We start from the raw sequence: 17,343 nt of genomic DNA, 5'->3' as shown, positions 1-17,343 counted from the left end.
CCTTTCCTTCTGAGCCAAGGGCCATGTGGCACCTCCAGGCTGGGCGAGTGGCGAGCATGGTGCAGGGGGAATAAAGAGCAGAGGATAATGGCCTACATTTCAGGGATTCTGTGAGAGCAGTCCATGTGCATGTCTACTTCATGCCCTCTCACGGAGTGTCCACATGCAGGCCCCTGGAACAGGAGCCCTCCAGCCCAGGAAAACGAGGCTCAGAGGTTTCCTGACCAGCGCAGGCTGGCACAGCTGGTAAGCGGCCCAGCCCCGAGGCTCCAGAGCGTCCGACTCTGAAGCCTTTCTTGCTTCACACAGCCCTGCGCTTCCCTCAGCCGAGCCTGGCAGTGACCGTTGCACAGAAGTGCGGCCCAGTGGCCCAGGACTTTAGACACCTGCAGTATAGGAAGCTGTAAAGTACAGAAAAAATCTTTATTGGAAATTTCTTGAATACATTGTAAAGTATAACTCAGTATTTCCAAACAAGGTAGGCTGGAGAAGGGGAGGGGCTGTCACCAGGAGACAGATGACTGGTCCCAGTCCCGTCCCCTGGTGCTACGGAAGTCAGTCTAGGGCTCACACCTTTCACTGTACTGGGCTGAGGGGCAAAGGCTGGCCTTGACAACTGCTCTGCTTTCCCAGGCTCAGCTCAGTCGGGCTTGGCCTCCGTGGCCCCTCACTGAGGGGTCCTGAAGAAGCTGCTGCCTGCACAGGCTAACAGAAGTCAAGAGGACACTAGCCAAGAGGCCCGTCCGTGCTTGGCCTAAAAGGAGTGGCTGAGACAATGGGGCTGAGTGGGAGGCAGTTAATAACTTAGACTGGGCCTCCGTCCTTCTCAGCGCTGGGACCTTGGGGGTAAGTGCAGATTGGTTTAGCGGGCCATGGGTGTGCTCTAGCCCAAAGATAGGAGGACCAGTTGGACATCACTGCTGGGAACATTTCTTTGTGGCAGCAGAATACATGCACGGGGGCAGGGCTCAGCCGAATGGACACGGCATCCGAGTCCGCTCAAGCCCTGAGATCAGCCTTGTAGGTGGGAACAATGTCACATGCATTTACTAACAAGCAATTCAGGGCCATGTGCTCCACTGCAGAACAGCTGCTGCCAATGAATACCCCAGGTGGACCAGGAGGAATGGGGCAGGCCTCGTCTTCCATGGCCAGGACCACCCAGTAGGCTGGGAGAGAGACAGGTAGCCTAGGTGGGTGAGTGAGGATAGGCACTTGACTTCCTCAAGTAACAATACCTGAAGGGTAAAGTCAATCATATATATGCCCAGGTTTAGTTTCTCAACAAGGAACTATGCAACTGATAAGCGTCAGGACAGTGTACAGACCCTGGGATTAAAGGAAGGTGGTGGCCAGGCCCAGGAGGAGGGAGGAAAGGGCCCATAACCCAGCCCTGAGAAACAGGAACAAGTACCCCAGAAGGGGAAGCCTGTCTGGACCTTCCTGCGCCACCACGGGGCACTGTATGGGGCACAACTCTAGGGAGTCACCACAGTTAGCACCCAAGGCTTCCTGAGCAACCAGAACAGCCCGTCACTCTGCAGAAGCTGTGAGATCCGAGGCTCTCGCCAGGAGTATGTAGTTGTCCAAGGAAAAGCCTGCTGTCAGTTCAAATGCAGCAAGTCTGCGAGGTTCTGATGCCCTCAGCAGCCCTATTCTTGGTTCCCACCTCATCTCCGTGGGAAGGAAGATCCCCGAGCAGCAACCTGGAATCTGAGGAACCTCTGTAGGAGGCCCTGCCCCAGAAAGAGGCCCTTCACCTTCCCCAAGTGAAAACATCTAACCTCAAACATACTTTCTCTATAAAATATCTGACTTCTTTGAAAGTAATAAATATTTACCATGTTCTATAACCAAGGAGCAGCAACGGGGGAGGGGAGAAGAGAGAGGGAAGAACCTTTGCTGTGACTCCCAATCCTGGGATCACAGGACTGCTTCTGTGTGGCTGAGGACTGCACACAGCAGCCAGCAGGGCTGCTCAGACCCTCTGCCAACGGAGGGCTGGCACAGCCTTCCGGGCGGGAAAGGCTGACTTCCGAGTTCTCATCTTGGGCAGAAGGCCTGTCATATTGCCGAAGTACAGGCACAGGGGCAAAGGGAGGGAGAGAGGAAGGAGATACCAGAACTGAAGGAGACCAGAGAGAGCCTGAGGCACCCTTCTTTCCTCCTCCCAGCACTGTCTCCTTCCTCTTTCGGCCTCCACACCAGTCTCTGGGCCACCAGCTGGAATGTCAAATGGTTGGCGGTCATGGCAGGCAGGCGAGGGGCAGACCCGGGCGGGGGGCCAGCAGCGGGAAGAACGCACGCGGCCTGTGTCTGCTGCTGGGCGGTGGAAGCACATGGCCCCGCAGAGGGCCCTTCTGTTACAAAGGGTCTTCCCACCTCCAAGGCCTGAGGGCGAGTCCTCGCAAACGCTTGGGCTGGGCCTGACCGCCACCGCCATGCCATCTCCAGGAGGTGCAGGAGCAGGGACTTCTGGGTCCCCATGGGGAAAACTGGCCTCCCTTCCACCTGGATGAGGGATGGGAGCCGCTGAGGAGCGGGAGGCTCTGTCTCCTGGGACCACAAAAGGGGGTGCTGCTGGTACTCGAGGGCACCAGCCTTTACTGCAGGGTTTCTACAAAGGCGTCGAATTCTCGGACATTCTTCTCGTGCACAGCCAGCTTCTCAGGTAGTGAGTCCTGCACCAGGAGGGGAGAGAAGGGCTGCTCACTCAGCCAGGGCCTTGAACGGGCAGGCAGCGCAGTCTCCCCAGGCTGGAGAAGGGAGCGCAACAGAGCCTCAGCTCAGCAGCCCTGGGCCGAGAGGACAATTCAGGGCCTCCGAGTGGGCAGCGGACAGAGGCTTCAGGGTTCTGTGGGGGCTGGGCAGGGGCTCCGACAGAGCAGCCTGGGAATCCAGGTGGCCCCTCACTGAGAGACCCAGACGGACCACACCAACAGGGTGACAGAGGAACTGAACTGTGACGTATCTTTGGCAGAGATTAGACTGACAGTAAATGAAATGGTAGGTTTAGAGTGTCCAAAATGAAGAAAGCTTTACAAAACAGCTCTTCACACCAATGCTGGGTTTCCCAGCAAGGCAGTCCTGACCATGACCCAAAAAGGTTCTGACTCGACAAGTGTGTGGGGAGGCCCTAGGAATCTGCATGTTCACACCATCAGAGGAGGGGTGGGTTAGAGGGAGTTAAGAGAATGAATGAGAGAAGAAAACAGAACCACGAGGAGTTAAGTTTAACTGTCCTCAAGTATCAGCTATGCCTCGGCCGGGTGGCTCAGCTGGTTAGTGTTGTCCGGACACACCAAGATGGCGGTTCAGTCCCTAGTCAGGGCACATATGAGAATCAACCAATGAAGGCATGGATAAGTAGAACAACAAAGCTGTATTTCTCTCTCTCTCTCACTCTTCCTTTCCTCTCTCTCCCTAAATAAATAAAAACTTAAAGGTATGAACTATTGAAAAAAAAATCGACCCTAAAAAATAAAAATTAAAAAATAATCTGACCCGCTTGACCTGTGGTAGTGCAGTGGATAAAGTGTCGACCTGGAAATGCTGAGGTCGCCAGTTCGAAACCCTGGGTTTGCCTGGTCAAGGCACATATGGGAGTTGATGCTTCCAGCTCCTCCCCACCTTCTCTCTCTGTCTCTCTCTCTCTCCCTTTCTCTCTCCTCTCTAAAATGAATTAAAAAAAATTAATAATAATAATAATAATCTGACCCAAATCATGTGGTCTATCTCCACTGAAGAATTTGCACCTGAAAAGTTCAAACTATCCCAGATTTCCTGCCAGGCACCAATACTTGGAAGAGGTGGGACAACCTTCCGTTCCTTCCAGCCACATTTCATGTCAGAAGTGGGGGTGGGTCAGTGGTCAAAAGCCCAAAACCAGAGCTTTGTTTTGCAAGCTCAGTGTGACCATGGGCAAGTTTTTTTTTAACTTTTTTTTTTTTTTTTTTTTTTACAGGGACAGAGAGAGAGTCAGAGAAAGGGATAGATAGGGACAGTCAGGAACGGAGAGAGATGAGAAGCATCAATCATCAGTTTTCCTTGCGACACCTTAGTTGTTCATTGATTGCTTTCTCATATGTGCCTTGACCGTGGGCCTTCAGCAGACCGAGTAACCCCTTGCTGGAGCCAGAGACCTTGGGTCCAAGCTGGTGAGCTTTGCTCAAACCAGATGAGCTGGTGCTCAAGCTGGCGACCTCGGGGTCTCGAACCTGGGTCCTCTGCATCCCAGTCTGACGCTCTATCCAATGCGCCACTGCCTGGTCAGGCCCATGGGCAAGTTTTTTGTTCACAGTACCAGTTTCCTTATCTGTAAACTGGGATAATAAAACCTAACTCATAGGGTTGTTGAAGAACTGTGTAAAGCACTTAGAAAAATGCTTGGTACCTAGACAACCTCAGTAAATGTTAATAATAATGACATTATTACTGTATTGCTATAACTGAGCATGCTTTTTTTTGTTTAAAGCAAATCAAGGGCAGCTATTCCTAGATTCCTATTCCTAGAGCCACTCCTCGCATTTCAATGTGGGAGGCAGCATCCCCACCTTGGGCAGAGGAACCCAGACATCTATGGCAGAAGACAGCCCGAGTCTACGGCTGTTCAGGGCACTCCTGTGCCGTTTGGAGGCAGGAAACAGATAGCGCCCTAAGTAGAGATGTGGTAATTACAGTCAGTATCAGGACATCTGGCTAAACACAAGGACTACCAGCTGAAGGAACAACCTCCCTAAGGAAAGGGCAAGAACATCGATGCTCAGGACCTCGGGATCCTTTGGTCTGTGCAGCTGGCACCTGTCTGGCAAGCTGAACAGTGAATGTGAGGCTGTCGGAACTTGGTACCAGCAGTGGAAGACATCAGGCACCAGACAACGGGAGTGTGTAAGAAATGCTGAGTGTGTGCAAAAGGAGGAAGTGAGTGCAAGCAAATTCCACATAATGACTGCCGGGCAAAACGCAAATCTCAAGTGCAATCAAAAGAAGATAATGGCCTAAAAGTGTCTCTTTCCTGTTACAGGGACAACGGGAGGTGTGGGCTGGGGGAGCAACAGGAAGGAATTTCTAGGTCTGTGGAGCAGGAATGACATCAAAGCGGGAAGGGAGGCCAGAGGATGAGGTGGGGTGGGGAAGAGGTTTCCATACCAAGTCCTCAGCCATGGACTGTGCCCCGATATCGATGGAGAGGCTGCTCAGCTGAGGGGGGTTCTGAAATTCACGATAGAAGGTGCCCAAGTCCATCGGAAGAATGTCATCCTTAGAAAAAGCTGGTTTCTTCAAAAACAAGACCAAACTCAGTTTAGCTTACCAGGGGCCCCAGAGAAAAATCAGAGGGAACAGCCCTCTTTCTTTCCAGTAATTATCAAAGCTCCAGGCTGTGATCTCAGGGAGAGAAGGCTCGGCACCTTCTCTCCGCTGGGCAGCTGGATTCTAACCTTGCTGATGACATCCCTCTTCCCTGGTCAGACTGTGGCACCCTCCTTTCCTTGGCACAAAGCTATCCTTTTAGGCATGAAGACAACCTACTGGAAAATCCCCATTTAAAGCTGAACCACATGATCAATGTCAACCAAAGACACGGCACAAAATGCCTCACTGTTCATTGAGGGTCTCCCCCAGCCGGCTAAGACAACGGGTGCCCCGCACACACAGTGCCCAGCCAGGTGCCCACCTGTCCCGTCCTGTCTGTCCCCACTGCTCCCTGCAAAGGAGCCGGCTAAGACAACGGGTGCCCCGCACACACAGTGCCCAGCCAGGTGCCCACCTGTCCCGTCCTGTCTGTCCCCACTGCTCCCTGCAAAGGAGCCGGCTAAGACAACGGGTGCCCCGCACACACAGTGCCCAGCCAGGTGCCCACCTGTCCCGTCCTGTCTGTCCCCACTGCTCCCTGCAAAGGAGCCGGCTAAGACAACGGGTGCCCCGCACACACAGTGCCCAGCCAGGTGCCCACCTGTCCCGTCCTGTCTGTCCCCACTGCTCCCTGCAAAGGAGCCGGCTAAGACAACGGGTGCCCCGCACACACAGTGCCCAGCCAGGTGCCCACCTGTCCCGTCCTGTCTGTCCCCACTGCTCCCTGCAAAGGAGCTCCAGTTTGAGCACAATAGCTGCCTCTAGGTTTAGTTCCCCTGGCAGCAAAGGTCAAGGAAGGCAAAGGTAAGGGCAACTTACGAAGTCAATCATGACAAAGTCGTCATGGGCGTTGCCGCTGGAGCCACTGGAGCCATCAGAGTGCAGGCTACCCTGGAGAGGAGACTCAGTCTCCGGGGAGTCCGGGGGATTCACCTGGTTCAGGGTAAGTAAGGCAGAGGAAGAGGCTGATTCTGGGCACTGAAGGCAAGTTACTGTTACTAGTAGAGGGTTTCATAAGGGACCCAGGCTGGCTGCAAACCCCTCAGCTGCAGGGCATGGCTAATGGTCTGTGGGAGATTAGGACTCGGCATCATCTCACTGGAAATGCTAGACTCACCAAGGGGTCGGCATCTTCTAGCTCTAAGTTCTTGGGAGCAAACATGGCAAAGGGTATGTCCAAGCCCGTCAAGGTCACCTGCAGAGACAGGAGAAAGGCTCAGTGCCCGTCCTTCCCCAGCGCCCACGCTTCCGTAGAGACTGCCTGAAGTCAGGAGGCCCGGCAAGTTCACACCCAGCTGGACCACTGCCCCGCAGGTCCCTGTGTCGGAGACCCCCTAACACTCCAGGAACTCAGCTTTGGAAGCTTTCCCCATAGTAACGGCTCGCTGGCAGGGCTAGGGTGAGGCGGTGACACTTCAGGGCACTGTGTTTGTACTAAATGGTGTCTGGTCTCCCTCTCCTATAGGAGGCTTAAAAGATCACAGGACAATAGTTCTTAACTTTTTCTGGAGGGGTGTCACGGGTTACAAATAACTCACATACACATACAACATGCATGTACTGTCTGCCCGTGGCTGCGGGCCCCAGGTTAAGAGACCTGTGAGGCCTCCTGCAGACGCGGCTCACAGAGGGCAATGGCAGAAAATCACCTGGTTGATGGGTTTGTTGACAAAAGCCCCTACTTTTCGAGCAAAGATGGTCTCCAAGACATCGTGGGGAGAAGCCCGTCCCTCGCTGCTGTTTGAGACAGTTTCAGTATCCTCGCTGGGGAAGAAAGGTAATGTTGGTACTCATTCTCGAACCACAGCAGAGCCTCTTTGGCTCCCCATACAGCCCCGCCCTGGGCTGCAGCCTAGGGAAGGAGCTACCCCGCCCACCCACTCAGTGGGGGACAGCACCGTGTGGTCACCCTGCCTTCTGAGTTGAGAGCAAAGGGCTACGTTTCCTGGAACAACTAAAACTTCTCCATTATGTGAATGAAATTCCGTGTTACAGTTGTGCAAAGCTTACATGGAATACCAATAAGCTTCAGTAACCATACACACAGCAATCATAATCCAGGTAAGCAGCTCTCATAAACTGTAATTAAAATATTAATTACAGAGATAGACTCAAGATTTTAGCTGGTTTCCATCTTCATATTTGTTTTGCTTAGTTATCTAAAAATACCATTAAGATGATACAGTCACAGCAGTGGTTTCCATGTTAGGGTGGGTAACCCTTCCGCGACCAGCATGAGACTTCGGCACACAGGTCCGAGTCCACAGTCCAGCGATGAAAACCACTGGTTTACAGCACAATGTTAACTGTACAAGGGACAGTACCACTATTCCAGCTCAGGAGTCCCGAATCTGACTCTATAGCTAGCCAGAGCTTTCTCCACCCCATGACAAATGGCCAGGCTGAGGTCCTCTGCACTCCTTAGCGTGTCCCTGCCCTCTCCTCACCCTCAGTCATCCCTCCGTTCAACAATACGGGAACTTGGCTGTTCCCACTGACCCCTCTGTAGCGCTCCAGGCTGTTGCCGAGTACCGGCTGACAGGCGGGCGCTGCCAGCAGCAGAAACAGGGGCCTATACTGGGGCTGCTAGACCAGTGGGCCCAGCCCTGTGTGCAGCCGGGGACAGGAAAACTCCTCTGGCCAAAAGCAGGGGCACGAGGTGGGGAGGAGGGCTGTGGACTCCAAGTGGCCTCTGGACTCCAGCCCGCAGGGAGGACCAGCACTGAGAGGTCGAAGCGCTGACTACCTGTGTTTCAGAGCCTCCTACACAGGGTCCTCTGTCTTCAGTTACTCCCTCCTGGACGTGCCCCAGGAGCTGAGGCTCAGAAAACTAGAAGTATGGGAGGTCAGGAATGAAAGTAATTACTTTTCCTGACGGATGGTACAAAAAGTGTATCTTCTTGAACAATTCCCCTCCCACTCCTCCACTGTGGGAATAAGAACAAAAAAATACCAGGAATTTCTGTTACCCAGAAGTTCATTTAGGATGTGGCAGGCCAGTCAACGTCACTCCCTCGGGGGACTTCCAGGCAAGGGAGGGCAGGTCAGGCCCAGGCAGCCTCGGCCTCCCACGGGAGAACCCGAGGACAACGGGAAGACAGAGCGCCGACCGGAAGTCTGAGCACTTACGCCCGGCCATTTTGCAAGCTTACTGTTCTTTGGCAAATTACTTAATCTTTCTGAGATTCCCTTGTCTTTTTCTTTATTTTGATGGTACATTTATTCAAGCTGGGGACGGTGAAACAAGGAAGGGCCTGGGAGAGAGGAGGCTACAGAGAGCCCAGGCGGGGCTGCTCTGGCTCACTGAGCAGTCAGAGCAAAGGGGCCTCAGGGACAGGGTCGGGGGTGAGCCCGGGACGAGCTGCCGCTGCCCACCGCTCCCCTGGCTGCACGAGCTGCCGCTGCCCACCGCTCCCCTGGCTGCACATACGAGCTGCCGCTGCCCACCGCTCCCCTGGCTGCACATACGAGCTGCCGCTGCCCACCGCTCCCCTGGCTGCACGTCTCATGGGGTCCCTCAGAGCTTAGGAGACGCACCCTTGAGGGGAAAAGAGGGAGAAGGGAAAGGCATGGGCGTGAGAGCACATGCTGGGTCCTTTGTTTTGAGGGTTTTTATAGGCTGGGAGTTTAGAGGAGGTCTCAAGAGAATATTCATCAGCTTTCCCAGGTGTGCCAGTCCAGTGTTGTGGTCTCCACTGATTGGCCAGTGCCAGGCAGGGGATCATTAGTCATGGCAGCTGGTCCTGGTGTCACCACCTGGTTTTGCTGCTTTTCTGGGCCTAGAGCTGAAATACAACTGAGACCTACCCTCTCATCTTTTAAAAGGAAGTAACAGTGGTGATTTCTGCAAGCTGGGACTATGAGAACTTTCATTTTCTACCTAACCATTGTCTTTATACTTTAAATTTCACAGAATGTATTTACTTCTGCAACCAAAAAAGACAAAGATTTTTTCATTGTATTTTATGAGAAAAAAGAGTTGTTTCTAAAGGATCTCCATGAGACACTCACATTTCAGAAGCAGGAAATCAATCCTAACTACCATCCAAGCCACTGTGGCCCCAGACTTCACGGTAAACACCCTGGTCTTCAGGAAACAGTGAAGACTGGCTCCACAGAAATACATCTTGGGGTGAAAGAGAAACATCTGAAAACCCCCTTCACTGGGTGAATGTAAGAGCCAAGTGCCTGCTATCTGCTGTTAGCAGTGTGGTCAGGCCAGCTTCCCCTGCACATCAACTGCAATGTAAGATTCTTGTTGGGAGCTTAAAGGATGGCACATTTGGGGCGCAAATGCCCAACCTGAGCCACTGCTGAGCGCTGCTCTTCACTAACACCAGATAAGCTTGTGCCGGGGCACTGCCGCCCGCCCTGAGCAGCAGCACAGCCACAACGGGAACTCACCTGCTAGAAGGTGTGGCAGCACAGTGGGCCCCGTCGGAAGGAGTGTAGGTTGCCAGTCTCTCCTGATCAGCCTGGGCACCGTGGGCAGGCTGGTTGGGGGCGAGGGGTACCCCACCTTCCTTCCCGGGAACCATTAGCTTTAGGGAAAAATGGGAAAATACAGTGAATCGTGGCAGCCTCGGGCAGGAGACAATTCGGCCTAGCAAGATGGCATCTGCCCTCAAGCTTGTCCATCGCCACCGCTGCCACCTACTGAGCAGCGCATGCCAGCTCTTTGGGCTCTCTGGGACCCAGTAAATGGGAGACATGCACAGTAATGACCGCAGAAGGAAAAGGAAAGAGGGAGAAACGCCTGGGAAGCTCTTCTTTCCTTTCTGAAGTTTAAGAGGTCCCTTCCTCTCAGAGTCATGCTAGTTCTCCCAAGTCACAGAAGAGCTTTGCTTCTGAACACTCAGAATTAAACTGGTCTCTCTAGAGGCCGCTCGACTGCCCCGGGGCAGGGAGGCAGCGCAGGAACCCCCAGAGTCCTCCCCATCTTGAAAGATACCTGGTGAGGATGTGTGGTGTTTAAGCCAGCAGCAAACACTACTGGGTAAGCCAGGTCAGCTGATCCAACGCCCAGGGCAGCAGGCTGATAGGAAAGGCGAGAGCTTGAGAGCTAAGCAAGAGAAAAAGAGAGAGGGGCAGAGGAAAGGAGGAGGGAAAACAGGCAATCCTAGAGTTTGACTAATGATCAAAATCAGCTGCGAGTAGGGAATGGACCCCAGCCTACATCCTGTGGTATGAGGTGGCCTGATGTAAGGGTTAAAGACAGACCAGGCCATTTCTTTTTAGATGAAAACAGACTTGTTTACAGTGGGACTGAGGTTCCCAGCCCTATGACCTTATAAAGGCCTCCAATGATTGTCCTGCTCCCCCCTTTCTCAGCTAACTGTTTCCATTTCCAGCCCAGTAGATCTGTGGAGCACAAGCCTGGACAGAACTTAGAGCCAAAATCATCCGATTTCCCAGGTCATTCTATTTCTCCTTTGTCCTTAAGGTCCCTTTGAAACAGAAGGCGTCTTCTCTAATCACACCCTCCCCCCCCCCCCACACTGGGTATGAGAGGGTTCCGATTTATGTTGAGAAAGACAGAATACCACTCTTGGACTGTTTATTTGGAAATAAGATATAAATAACTCCATGTATTTTTTGCATCAATGGGAGGAGGTGGGGTCAAATAAGAAATTCTATTTGGGCTGCTCTGCTATGGCTGTGTCCTGTTAAAAATCAATCACCAAGCCTCAAAATAACCCACAGAACACCACTTGGGGACATTTAAATAGCTATAGCCTGTACTTTATTTACAAATTTTAAATAGAAAGATGCCATCAGATTTCTCCCCTTCTTCCCAGTGGACTCACTTGATGGGAAAAGGCCAGTCCTGCCATGGGGACCCTCAGGGTATCCGTCACCACAGGAGTAGGGGTCTGAAAATGTGCCTTTGTGACAGTAAACACACACTGTGCAGATACAAACAGAGACAGGGGGAACAAGAGAAGAAAAAAAAAGGGACTTGAGAAAGAGTCAAGAGAATTCCAGAGGGGCAGCAGCCGCAGAGGTTGGAATGCACAGCAGGGGTCAGGCGAAAAGCAGGAGGGAGGTGCAAGGCTGCCATCCCACAGGACGGCTGGGGGGGCGCTCGAGGCGGCGTTCACCCCAGCTGCCCCACTGTGCCCCTTTTCCAGATGAGCGGGTGGGAAGCACCACTCAGTCGAGCTGGTGCGCGGCAAAGCAGAAACCAGAACCAAGCATTAGCCTGTCTTTAGTCCAGGCAGGGGAGGGCATTAGAGAATGGCGTCCAATGGGAAGGGTCCAAGAGCAGCCGCGAGGTGCACTCAGGATGAATGAGAAAACTGAGATGAAAATGTTAGAATGCCTTTTTCTGTGGACCCAGAATCTTCAGGGACAGGTTAAAAAAGTTGACATTTGTTGGCTGGAACTTGAAACTACTCAAGTACCCAGGTAGGCTTCCTTGCATCATCACCCCAGGGAAGATGAGTGGGTGTGTGCAGATGTGGGCACAGGGCTGAGTGTGTGTTTGTGTGTTTCTTACAGTCCCTGATGGTGTAGGAGAATTTGATGGAGCAAAAGCTGGGGCACTTTCAAAACTCTTATGATTTCAAAGCTAATTAGGGGCAAGATGATTATTTTGGGTCTTGCTGTTTCATCTTTAATAAATCTCTCCAATTAGCTAATTAATGCTTAGAAATAAAGGTAGGGGCCCTGGCCGGTTGGCTCAGCGGTAGAGCATCGGCCTGGCGTGCGGGGGACCCAGGTTCGATACCCGGCCAGGGCACACAGGAGAAGCGTCCATTTGCTTCTCCACCTCCCCCCCTTCTTCTCTGTCTTTCTCTTCCCCTCCCGCAGCCAAGGCTCCATTGGAGCAAAGATGGCCCGGGCGCTGGGGATGGCTCCTTGGCCTCTGCCCCAAGCGCTAGAGTGGCTCTGGTCTCGGCAGAGCGACACCCCGGAGGGGCAGAGCATCGCCCCCTGGTGGGCAGAGTGTCGCCCCTGGTGAGCATGCCGGGTGGATCCCGGTCAGGCACATGCAGGAGTCTGTCTGACTGTCCCCGTTTCCAGCTTCAGAAAAATACAAAAAAATAAATAAATAAATAAAAGAAATAAAGGTAGGCTCTTAAGTCACAGTAGCAGGTTCAGGGTCACAACTATTTCTTGACTCAACTTTGTGCCCAAATGACAAAATGACCCTTATTTTGTTGGTGAAATAAACAAACATCACATTAACATGTATTTACTGGACTCCCAATAGTTGTTGAACCATCCTGCAATTCCCTAAGTTAAACGAAGGGAGAAACTACTTCAGTATCTACAGGAATGAGGAGACCTGATGGTAAGTGATTTTCTCTCTGTTGAAAATGAGTATTTCTGCACCAAATCGTAATCAGCCTTGATTAGACGTGTTCAGGGACAGGGACAGGACTCCCCTGGGGGGTGCTAGTATTGATAAGATCTTGATGTGATCTACTTTTAAACTGTGACAAGACACAACAGGCAACTGATACCATGAAAAAACCAACAAACCAGGCTCTCCTTACACAGGTCACCAAAGTTTTATGCAAACAGCCCGTGTGGAAACTACTTAGCTTCCCTTTCCTTCCAGAGCGGGTAAAGCTGCCGCTGTATCAGGGAAGGAGACACACTGACTTGTTAAGGCCCAGCTTTGCTACCCCTCATGTCTCCCAAGTCACAACTTTATTTTATTTCTTTTTTTTTAATGCATGTTAAGAATTTAATTTAATTTTTTACAGAGACAAAGAGAGAATCAGAGAGAGGGATAGATAGGGACAGACAGACAGGAAGGGAGAGAGATGAGAAGCATCAGTCATTAGTTTTTTGTTGCGACACCTTAGTTGTTCATTGATTGCTTTCTCATATGTGCCTTGACCATAGGGCTACAGCAGACCGAGTAACCCCTTGCTCGAGCCAGGGACCTTGGGTCCAAGCTGGTGAGCACTGCTCAAACCAGCTGAGCCCGCGCTCAAGCTGGCGACCTCGAGGTCTCGAACCTGGGTCCTCCGCATCCCAGTCTAACACTATCCATTGCGCCACCGCCTGGTCAGACTCACAACTTTATTTATTGTTAATAAACCTATCACTTATACAATAAAACTTTAATGAACATTAAACTTGACATGTAATCTACTCCTACTAATGTGTACTATTAAGAAGGGGGACGTCCCCCTTACTTGGTATTATTCTGTCAGTACTGACACCAGAAGCCACCTCTTCCCAGAATAAGGGTGACGCTCATGCCTACATATATTATTGTGGCGAGAGGAATAATAATACCCGTACCCCCAAACCAAACTGTCTAGGCCACGTTACAATAAGAACTTTTTTTTTTTTTTTAACAGAGACAGAGAGTCAGAGAGAGGGATAGATAGGGACAGACAGACAGGAACAGAGAGAGAGAGAAGCATCAATCATCAGTTTTTTGTTGCGATACTTTAGTTGCTCATTGATTGCTTTCTCATATGTGTTTTGACCATGGAGCTACAGCAGACCGAGTAACCCCTTGCTCAAGCCAGCGACCTTGGGTCTAAGCTGCTGAGCTTTGCTCAAACCAGATGAGCCCACGCTCAAGCTGGCGACCTCGGGGTCTTGAACCTGGGTTGATCCCAGTCTGATGCTCTATCCACTGCGCCACTGCCTGGTCAGGCACAATAAGAACCTCTTTAACTCTACACTGGGACAACAGAAATAACAGTGATCGTGAATCCTGTAACGTCCTTCACATACATTAAGTTAGCTTCTGTGCCTAACTTCTGCTTTTGAAACAGATTAGAACCATCATTTTAATCCAGTATCTCCTAACAACACAGGAATGAATACATTTAATTTTTTTCTTAATTAAAAATAAAAATAAAAACCTGCAGATAGCTAATTAATTTGCTGGGTCCCTGAAATAAGATGGTGAGAAGGTATAGTCTGGGGGTACTTTAAAGGAAAGCAGAACTGCATTGATCTAGAAGAAACTGTCTAGAAAGTCAAAGAGGGGGCTCAGAGACGATGGGCAGGGAAAGCAGGGAGCTGCAGGCAATGAATGAGGCAGAAGATGAATGACTTCAGATGGAAGGGGAGAGAGATGTGCCCTGAAATTCAGCCAGCTGGCAAAAATGATTCCTTAGCTGAAGCAATCTCAGCAGATTATACAACAAGGCCACACAGGCGCTTCCTCTTCAGAATCTGAGAACATTGTTTGGAGCCTGTTTTTATTGATATTCAGTATGACACTGAAGATGAACTCAAGTGGAAAAGTTAATGGTCAAAAATGTTCAGATAGAGAATGCAGATAGGCAGAAATCTATGTCAACTATTAAGAAAACTGCACTGCTTGTTTCTTCTTGGCAGTTTAGGCTAAATAATTACTGGCTCCTTTTGTGCTTCCTCCATTATTAGGAACCATGTTTACCACTTCAAATGAGAAGGAGCAGCCAATTTAACAGTGTAGGTTAGAGTATTTCTGGTATGAGAATGCAATGGGAATTCTGTGACTGATTTTCCTAAGGAATTTTAAGCTGTCCCCAGGAAGGTGAAGGTTACATGGAATCTTGTGGGTTAAGAATGGTTACTGCAATGGTACCAGACGGAGAAGGCTCTTCCTCACCACTTAAAAGAACCCCTCAAAACAAGCACCACCACCACCAAAAGAAATGATCTAAATGTTGACAGTATTTCATAAGGCCCACACATGGACCAAGTAACCACCACGACCCCGGAGCCCGTCTCCCCTACCTGGGATGGAGGGGAGGTGGAAAAAGAGGTGGTACACACTTCTTGAGAGTCTTCCACAGAAGGATATGTCACTCCAGTATCTTCACCAGTGGTTCTATAGTGAGGGGAGAAGAAACCGTGAATTTTATGGTAATGGCAGGCCATTTTAGAAAGGACACAAAGAGATGCAAGCAGTGAAAACTGTTCCAGATAGAGTCTGCAAGAGTTCAGCAAGACAGCTGTCATAAGTCCTTCATAATTTTCAAACATTTCCAGAGAGCAGCATCTAGAGGTTGAAAATGACTTTTTTTTTCAAACCAGACATCTTACCTGACATATCATTCGCGAGTACGAGTTTGCTTAAGCCTGGCTCGTGCTGGGGCCTAAGAACTGTCAGCAACAGGCTGCGGTGAGATAAAGGTCTAGACTCCAAAGACACACCTGTCTAGCTTTGGAAAGCCTCCACATAAAGGCAGTACAGTCCCTGATTCACATCTAATCCAACCTCTAGAGAAGTCTAGAATTGGTTTTCTGGGAACCAGGCCTGAAGATGCTGTACTTGATTCCCATGTATAACTGAGTTGTGCCGATGGTGACCTGAAAACCACTGACTTTGCAAAGGACATTCCACAGATTCCTTCCACCCCTAAGGTCTCTAAGTCAAATTACTCCTATCAAGATCCAATGTGTCGGGCCTGACCTGTGGTGGCGCAGTGGTTAATGCATCAACCTAGAAACGCTGAGGTTGCCAGTTCAAAACCCTAGGCTTGCCTGGTCAAGACACACATAGGAGTTGATACTACCTGCTCCTCCCCCATTCTTTCTCTCTCTCTCCCCTCTCTATAATTAATTAAATCTTAAAAAAAAAGAAAAAAGATCCAGCATGTCCATGATTTGAGACATTTGTCTAGCCCAGGCCTTGGTGTCCCTCATAGGCAGCAGCAGAAAAGGAGGCTAGCCGTTCCATTTCTTTCCATGTGGGGTCTCCGTCAGTGCCCCATGCCCATCAGTGAGTGCCAATAAGGGTGCTCTAGGTACCTGTCCCAGATTGATGCTTCTGCTAGCTGGAGCCTGGGAAAACGCCTTTCATATTCCTCACCTGTAACTGCAGGGGTGCATGGGCGAGGAGCTGGGGTAGGGACGGTCCACAAAGTGATCGATGATAATCCCCATGATAGGTGTGGTCCTCTCAAACTGCCTGTAATGCAATATGCAGATGGAAATACTTGTTAGAATGCCTTGCCAGCCTCCCTGAAGTCCTCAGAGGGCCCCTCACCTAATTATCTATTAGCAGGAACCACCGGAGCCTAAACTGTATCACATCCCTAAACATAAACCACTACCTCTACATTGTTGGCTCTAGGACACTCAGATTCTCCAATGAAACTAGGCTCTCTCTCGATTTTATTCTTCAGAAGGGGACTGAGTTCAGCAATGGCAAAGCTGACCTGTAGGCTTAGCTGTGGAGTGTGGGTGAAAAAAACTTGAATATCTTTGGAAGAGTTCTTTTGGATTCCAATGATCTTTCCTCACCTGGTGGACATGAACGCCAAGTTAATTCTGTAAGCACAAGAAAGAGTGATGGTGCCCACAGGGGTGCCCACTGTCCCAACACGAACTGTCTGGAAACCTAAGAGAAGAGGTAAATAGTTAGCTTTTTTCCCAAGGAACACTGCACTGCTCCTGGTCTGTCTTTCCTTGAATCGTTCAGCCTATATAATCTCTGGCATTACCCACTTAGCAATTTAACAGCCTCAATTTCGTGTGTGTGTTATTTTTTCTTTTCATTTTTTTCTCTATTGACCTAACATTAGCAAGGGAAATAGTACTCTATTTTCAGATAAAACTACCTTCAAAAAGGTAAAACAATTGTTGATCTTAAAGCTTGCGCAATTCCTAACCAACCCTGCCCAGACTGTCACATGTCCAATGAGAGAGCAAAGGGGCCCGAGGAGTCTGTCACACAAACACTTCAAACTTACAAGGTAACTGCACTCCCACAAAGCTGCCACCTCAGAACTAAGTGTGGGGAAGAGCCAGGGCCTTGCAGGTGATATGCCCAACCAAGCCTTCCTGCGTTTCTTGCTTTCATTTCCAATTTTTAAAAATTGATGCTCATCAGAAACATTTAACATGCTCGTTGCAGGACATTAGGAAAGAGACAATTGTATAAAGAGTAAGAAAGAGCTCTAGCAGGTAGCTCAGTTAGTTAGAATGTTGTCACAATGTTCTAGGGTTGTAAGTTTGACTCCTGGTCAGGGCACAAACAAGATGCAACCAATGAATATACAACGAAAAGAAACAACAAAA

The 17,343-nt window shown here is 50.3% G+C and overlaps 1 protein-coding gene across 10 annotated transcripts in view; it reads right to left on the bottom strand.

The window, feature by feature from the left end:
* Positions 1-404: 404 nt before the first annotated feature.
* Positions 405-17,343, bottom strand: part of ATG13 (autophagy related 13) — a 40,647-nt gene continuing 23,708 nt past the window's right edge. For 3 of the 10 annotated variants that reach the window (XM_066251398.1, XM_066251399.1, XM_066251397.1), the window contains 11 exons: positions 16,567-16,663; positions 16,133-16,231; positions 15,055-15,148; positions 11,160-11,258; positions 10,304-10,414; positions 9,757-9,893; positions 7,002-7,116; positions 6,470-6,547; positions 6,172-6,285; positions 5,149-5,277; positions 405-2,756 (listed from right to left, as the gene is read on the bottom strand). In XM_066251398.1, the coding sequence (XP_066107495.1) occupies positions 2,604-2,756; positions 5,149-5,277; positions 6,172-6,285; positions 6,470-6,547; positions 7,002-7,116; positions 9,757-9,893; positions 10,304-10,414; positions 11,160-11,258; positions 15,055-15,148; positions 16,133-16,231; positions 16,567-16,663 (1,226 nt within the window). In that variant the 3' untranslated portion in view covers positions 405-2,603. The remainder of the gene's footprint in view (positions 2,757-5,148; positions 5,278-6,171; positions 6,286-6,469; positions 6,548-7,001; positions 7,117-9,756; positions 9,894-10,303; positions 10,415-11,159; positions 11,259-15,054; positions 15,149-16,132; positions 16,232-16,566; positions 16,664-17,343) is intronic. The other 7 variants (XM_066251401.1, XM_066251400.1, XM_066251403.1 and 4 more) reach the window with 7 other exon arrangements.

Source organism: Saccopteryx bilineata, chromosome 1, assembly GCF_036850765.1.
Source record: "Saccopteryx bilineata isolate mSacBil1 chromosome 1, mSacBil1_pri_phased_curated, whole genome shotgun sequence".
NCBI lineage: Eukaryota > Metazoa > Chordata > Mammalia > Chiroptera > Emballonuridae > Saccopteryx > Saccopteryx bilineata.
Note: the sequence above shows the minus strand (reverse complement) of the source record. Positions and strands in the feature narration are given on the sequence as shown.